This window comes from Capsicum annuum, chromosome 12, assembly GCF_002878395.1.
Source record: "Capsicum annuum cultivar UCD-10X-F1 chromosome 12, UCD10Xv1.1, whole genome shotgun sequence".
Classification (NCBI taxonomy): Eukaryota; Viridiplantae; Streptophyta; class Magnoliopsida; order Solanales; family Solanaceae; genus Capsicum; species Capsicum annuum.
In genome coordinates this window covers 4,055,381-4,063,016 of record NC_061122.1, presented here as the reverse complement: position 1 = coordinate 4,063,016, position 7,636 = coordinate 4,055,381, and the positions used below count along the sequence as shown (strand labels likewise).

General features: G+C 35.9%; 1 protein-coding gene across 1 annotated transcript; it reads right to left on the bottom strand.

Moving 5' to 3' along the window:
- Nucleotides 1–285: 285 nt before the first annotated feature.
- Nucleotides 286–5,494, bottom strand: LOC107870503 (glucan endo-1,3-beta-glucosidase 2). The gene is made up of 4 exons (XM_016717058.2): nt 5,132–5,494; nt 996–2,249; nt 841–865; nt 286–724 (listed from the first exon to the last, which is right to left on the bottom strand). The coding sequence occupies exons 1-4, from the start codon at nt 5,196–5,198 to the stop codon at nt 565–567; spliced, it is 1,506 nt and encodes a 501-aa protein (XP_016572544.1). The 5' UTR covers nt 5,199–5,494; the 3' UTR covers nt 286–564.
- Nucleotides 5,495–7,636: the final 2,142 nt, after the last annotated feature.

Sequence of the window (7,636 nt, the reverse complement as noted above, 5' to 3'; positions counted from 1 at the left end):
GTTTGCAAAGATTCCTCTAACTTACAAGTAACTGTTTTTCTAGTCGGAAATCTCATTTAGACACTTGAACTTAGTCGTTCCAATTAAAGGGGGTTCAGGGTTCGAGATCCAGGGTTTCAAGATTTCAGGATTCAGGGGTTCAAGATTCGGGGTGAATGTGTTTCTTGATGTTACTTGGATGAAACTTGGGATAGAAAAATCAAGAAATATTATGCAATTTGCAAGTATTGTTCAAGAAAAAAACAACAAAATCTAGAGACTATAGGCCTCTCATAGAAAATCACATAAGAAACTGGCGTTCCAATGATCATAATAAGGAAACCAATAGAACAAATATAAAGAATTTGTAAATAGGTTCAATATTTCACCCTACACTGCAAAAGAAACAAGGTTCTCTCATGGATTTGTACAAAATTATGTGGCTTCTGAAGATCAGTAACCTACTTTCTTTTTTTTCCGAAAAGGTAGTGGGACTCCACGATAACTAACTAGTCTCATTTCTTGAAACGAAAAATGTGCAGGTTGTTGAATCTCGTGCGATGGGGGCACCAGAAGATTACCATGCTACAAAAGAACCACGGTCAATCCTAGAATTCCGAGAATCATCATCAGTGTGGTCGAGAAGGCGTTGTTGTTTAGATATTGGACGGGATAGGCTGATGATGAACTCGTGGAATCAACAGCTGGAGCCGTGCCATTTAGGAAAGTTCCATTTCTGCTGATACTGCACCACCAACATTCGACAAATAGGTTAGTTGTATACTCAAAATGGAGCGATTCAGTGAGAAATAATGCTGACAACCACCGGTTCATAACTAATACATATGGTAGGAACATTACCTTGAAAAAACACAAGAACCATGACCTGCGATATGCAAAACATAAGAATCATCAGTCTACGAGTTTTCACTCTTTTAGGTTTGACACGTCAAATACTGCAGGGGAGGGAGGAAACAGAAATGGTGTAATTTTGGCTAGATCGACGAAATGCTTACTTGGATTAGTCGTAGTGATCGTAGCCACCCCATTGAAGTCACAAGTCCCGGGAGCCCTCCCCATCATGTGATAGTAAGCATTAAAAGCATAGGTAGCATGTGCAGCCACGTTATCTGGCTCATAACACGGTTCCCCCTGCAACATTGGTGCACAATCTACCTTACCAGCTCCGCAAGCCCAATCTAAAGCAGCCTGTAGCATTTTAGAATCTGCCCCTTCTTTTGCAGCGCAGTAAGTCTGGTTTGAAGTATTGTTTGCAAAAAGAGATCCTGAATCAGTCAACCGTAGAATATAAACTGGTGTTCCGTTGTTATTAAATAATCCCCAATTCTTCTCTGACAAAGGCCCCGCCTTATTGTCTTCGTTGTATAGCTCGTAGAGGTAAGTACTAACAGCAATACCGGGATGCTTGGGAGTTCCGGTTTTGTTTAGCACATGCTTTATCAGATTGCTGTTGTAAGTGTTGGCATTCTCTACTGTAGCATCGGGTTCATTCGAGTCGCCCATTGATGGCCAGCCTGATTCAGTCACCACAACAGGAATATTGGTGATATTGACATCCTCCATTGCAAAGTAAGCAGCGTCGATCATTGCATCAAAGACGTTAGTATAATGCAAAAGTGTGTTGGAGTCCACTGCTTCTTTATTTGCAGCTAGAGGATTGAAGAGAGCATAATCTAGTGGAATAACGCCATTGGATAGTATGTAGTCGTAATAGGGATAGACGTTTAGCATGAAATAAGAATTAGTGGATTGCAGGAATTTGAGCAGTGGTACTAATACTGGTTTCAAGGTGTGATTGAAGAAGGCCTGCGATGGGGGGAACGAGTCGAGGATGATGGTAGAAGCTAGAGGTGTTGAAACTTTTATTTGCCTGTCCAGGTTCGATGCCAAAAGGGCTGAATGAACAAACTTAAGGGCGTTGACAAGGATCGGTGCAGCATTTGGAAGGGATGATAGAACCTCGGAACCAACACATATGGTCGTGATGTTGGTCGCTGGATAATGTGCGACGACATTTTGGGCAACCCAATTAGCAGCAGTGGTATTTGATTGACCAACACCAAGGATCTGTTCATTGGGCACAGAAACAGCAACTTTGATGCCTGTATTTGCAAGCGCAAGAAGCATACCACGATCAGCATTAAAGAGCCGTACATGACGGATTTGCTGTGCTTTAAGAAGTGCAACCACTTGAGTTGGGTGTGGCATGTCCGATAGCTCCGTTCCAATGTTTACTCCAATAAAGACATCTGCATGGAAGATGAAATATTGTTCTCCCGTCATACATCCAAGTACACGCCAAGAAGTTAACTCTTTATTTCCGCATAATAGTTTGATAACATCTACATAATGATTAAGCTGAATAGCCACGACTAAGTTCTATTCCCTCCTCCAACTCTCAACCAAAAAACAACATATCGTTTACAGCCATGGCGGTGCAGTAGTTTATTGTCAGAAAGCAGGTTCATAGACAAAAAAACAGCGTATGGTTGGTACAATAAATTGCAGTGTCTTGTCAGAAACAAACAAAGAATGCGCTTACAAAAAGCATGGGCATATACTTCATAGAAAAGAGTTAGTGGACGTATAAGGCATAAACAAAACAACTTATCTACTTATGCATCATTTTTTATATTTTCTTATAATAAAGGTGATCAGACTACTTATCTACTTATGCATCATTTTTTATATTTTCTTATAATAAAGGTGATCAGACTAACTTGTGCACACCTCGACTATTCCTTCATGTGTGGCTACCTCCCATTAGCACGGTCACCCAATAACTGTTCGCCAAAGTAGGTAACTTAGAAGAAATCACCTAGAGTTTTCGTCTTGGCTAGGATCTCAACCCGAGTCTCCATGGTTTTTATGCATTTTATTATAACAAAGGTGATCATACTAACTTGTGCACACCTCGACTATTCCTTCGTGTACCGGCTACCTCCCATTAGCACGGACACCCAATAACTGATCGCCAAAGTAGGTAAATTAGAAGAAATCACCTAGAGTTTTCGTCTCGGCTAGGATCTCAACCCGAGTCTCCATGGCTCTAATGCATTTTATTATAACAAAGGTGATCATACTAACTTGTGCACACTTCGACTATTTCTTCGTGTACCGGCTACCTCTCATTAGCACGGACACCCAATAACTGATCGCCAAAGTAGGTAAATTGGAAGAAATCACCTAGAGTTTTTGTCTCGGCTAGGATTTCAACCCGAGTCTCCATGGTTTCAACGCATTTTATTGACATCTAGACCACACCTTAGATACATCAATTATTGAGGGGTAGAAGCACAATATTCCACATCAGAATCATAACCAAGAGAAAATAACTTTAGAATAGAAAGCTGGGACCATGTACTTGGCCAAATTGCTGGTAATTTGGGAGCATGCCAATGTGTCCTAGCTTTAAAAAGCACATGAAATTAGTTGTGTACATCATGTTCTTTCTGATCTTTTTTCCATCTGAGATGTTTGTTCTTTGTCTCGTGCATGATTATAAATCTCGAAAATCTTAGTTCTTCGATTTGTCTGGTTCCCTAAAGCCCATATTCTCTTCTTTACTTGAGAAAATGCAACACAAAATGCCACCCGGAGTCTGGCCGGTGCTATATTGGGGCCTGACGAAATCCGGATTCATACCGGGGGGTAAAGCGATTCCTAACAAAGGCGACTCCACATCCAAGACTTGAACCAAAAACTATATGATTAAGCATAACGGAGTACTGACGACTCTACCACAACCTTGTAAAAGTTTCGCTTTTTTTCCCTTTATAACGGTAGTCGACGCACAAACTTGCTATCTACCACCAGCACAAGTACCGAATAACTCTGCTTGTTACTGAACATCTTCCATATTTTTCAACCACCTCATCGACCACTAGACGACTCTACAACAACCCTTGTAAAAGTTTCTCTTTTTTTCCCTATATAACGGTGGTCGATGCACAAACTTGCTATCTACCACCAGCACAAGTACCGAATAACTCCGCTTGTTACTGAACATCTCCCATATTTTTCACCCATCTCATCGACCACTAGACGACTCCACCACCACCCCTGTAAAAGTTTCTATTTTTTTTCCCCTTTATAACGGTGGTCGACCCACAAACTTGCTATCTACCACCAGCACAAGTACTGAATAACTCTGCTTGTCAAAAAACATCTCCCATATTTTTCACCCACCTCATCGACCACTAGACCAACGATACAACCGAGTAAAAAAGTTGTACATTCAACTCTATACTTTGTACACAATTTTGTGGTTTAGGCCAAAAATATCCCTCCACCAAAAAGATTATACCAAGTCATTCACATTAATAGCCAAGCAACTAAACAACAGACAAAAAAGACAAAAGGAATAGAAAAGTTAGAAACTTTACTCTTTGAACTTCTTCCTTCTTACCATTTCTTCTTAGGAACACCAATTCATACACCATCACTTACATATCTAACATTTAAAAACTCCATAAAACCAAATTAAAAAAAAAGACTAAATCTCACCTAACCCTCATTTAATGAAAGGAATTAACAAAATCTTGAAGTTTAAGAAAGGTTCAAACTTCACACATGCACAATAAAGAACAATTTGTTTTTCACTTACCATATTAAAATAAAGACATTATAGCAACTAAACAAACCATAATCTACCAAAATAACACTTTCCAAATCAAGAACTTATAAAACTAGTACTAAACATATATCACCTTCATCAGTAAAAACTGCTAAAACAGTAAGAACATAGTAAAATAAAGACATTAAAACCAACTAAAACAGACAATAATCAACCAAAATAACACCTTGAAACAGCACTTTCCAAATCAAGAACTTACAAAACTACTAAAAAATAGCTCACTTCATCAGCAAAAACTTCTAAAAACAGCAAGAACATACTAAAATAAAGACATCAAACCAACTAAAACAAACCATAACTACATTTTGAACGGCACTTTCCAAATCAAGAACTTACAAAACTACTAAAAACTAGCTCACTTTCATCACCAAAAACTGCTAAAAATAGCAAGAAGATACTAAAATAAAGACATCAAACCAACCAAAACAAACCATAACTACACTTTGAGCAACACTATCCAAATCAAGAACTTGTAAAACTACTAAAGAAGCTCACCTTCATCAGCAAAAACTGCAGAAACAGCTAAAAACAGCAAGAAAAGCAAGGATTTATTAGTTTCCATCAAACCCCACTTGAGAAAAACGAAGAAACTAATGAGAAACAAAGAAGAAAGATGCTATGTTTGAGCAAAGAGAAAGTGTATAGTAGAAAGAAGAGAATATTGGAAATGAAAAAAAAGAATCTCAGAAGAGAAAAAAAGAAGAGTGGGTCAAGAGTGAGGTGAAAAGGTATTTAATAGTACTAAGTAGAAAGAGATGAAGAGAAGTATTTAGAAGAACAAGAACAAGATAGTATCAAGCACATGGATGTCTTGTCAGCGTTGATCCTATGGTCAAGAATCCATTACTATTGTTAGATTTGGTGACGATAATTTTATTGATTCGGTTCTAAAAAGTTTGTGGTGTGATCTATGTTTGTAATTTTTTTATGGGTTAATGGTGATAGCGGAGTGATTGAGCTGGTCGTGTATGTTGTTAGGCCTACAATTTATTTGTACGTACGTATTATATAAGTGCGTTTAGTGGGTTGTTTTTAAATTTTTTTACACGTAATTGAGATTACCATCTCCACCTTGTATTCCTCTCCTTCATAATGAATTTCCTCTGGCTATGTTCGTGATTTTTTTCGTCAAAGATTTCTTCGTAAATCTTTGTGTTCATAACAACTATAGCTTTTTTTATTTTATTTTTTTGGGGGGAGGGAGGTTCAACTATGTCAGAGTTGATCCTACGGTCAACATCCGATGCGTTCTCGATTAATTTAGAGTTGATCCTACGGTCAAGATCCGATGCGTTCTCGATTAATTTAGATTCACATGTAAAATTTATGTTGAAGAGTTTCACGTCGAATAAGAAAAGAATGATCTCGTTGAAGAGTCTCGTCGAGTGTTGGATTTTATGGTGGGATGTTATAAAGATCAGAGGCGGATTTAGTATTTCTGCTGAGGGGATTCAAAATCTGAAGAAAAAATCATCGGAGGGTGTTCAACATCTACAATATGTACATAAAAATTATTTTAACCATGTATTAATGAGTATAATTTTTCATTGAAGGAGGCTCAAATAAATCTCGTATTACTAGGATAGTTTCACCTCTAATAAAGAGTCACACGTCGAATGAAAAAGGATTGACTGATCTCATTATATCGATTTGGACAATTCACCGAGCTATGATTTTTGAGGTTGAGTTAGATTCTAAAATTTAGACGACCTATAATAGATTCTTGTGAATTTACTCCTTATCTGAATTCAACATATAACGAAAGTTTTGATACACACAGCAAATATCGTTTTCGTATCCAAAATTAAAACACGAAATTTTTATTTAAAAATAGAGGTATCCTATTTATCTCGCAATGATTAAGTAGAAATCCAACATATAATCACTTTATATTACTGTTAATTTATTTTGTTTATTTTTCACTCTGCTGAAAATCTTTAATTAGAGTTAGATTGATTCATTAATGAATGTTGTAGTACTATTGATAATTTAATTAGTGTACAAAACAATTAGTACTTGAAGATTCAATTTTTATTATTATGTCAGAATATAGAAAACAAAATTTGGTAACAAGTTACTATTAAGACATGTGAACATAGGGAATTATTGCTCGTGTGATCTAATAATCAATGATAAAACAATAGAAAAATTAAAATGTTTTTTAATACAAGCAAAGCTCAAAAATAATAACATAACATTCTACTCACTAATTTCTGATTAAATTATTTATATATTTTAAGTGATTTTTAATATATTGCGGTATTTAATTTAATCGCATAACATATGTATATACCAAATCATGTATATTTACTGTAATTAAGTAATTTAGTGAAGTTAAAATGTATATTAATCAAAGATTATATGTTAAAAGTTTATTTATGTACAATTACAAACATATTTGATGCATTATTATCTTGATATAATCATAAGTGCAAGTAAGTTTTATGTTTATCGAATTTCGCCAAATTTGTAATTTGTAAATAATAGACCCACCTTAATTATATCAAATCAACGATAACACACGAAATTCGATATAATTTTACAGGTAGAATCATTCTTATATATCAGTTCACAAATACGTATCACCTAAATCACAAAACTAACCACGTTAACTATACATAACATACCTATTAATTTGATCTACAATTTGATATAACAATTCGATGTTGTTCATATATTTTTCTCCTACGTTCTTAAAATTACATTTTAATCAGTTTCAAGTTATCGTAAAGGTGTCGTCATCAAGTCGTGGAAACAATCTCTTGCAAAAATATAAGATGAGGTTGTATATAATATAGATCTTTGTGGTTCGACCTTTTCCCAAACTATTGGCAAATCGTGGAAACAGCCTCTTGCAGAAATATAAGATGAGACTGCGTATAATAAACCTTTTGTGGCCCAATCTTTTTCCAAATTTCATGTACAATGAAAGTTTTAATACACCAAACTACTTCTTTATTCAGTTCAATTTCACCTCAATTCATTTATATAATTTCACCT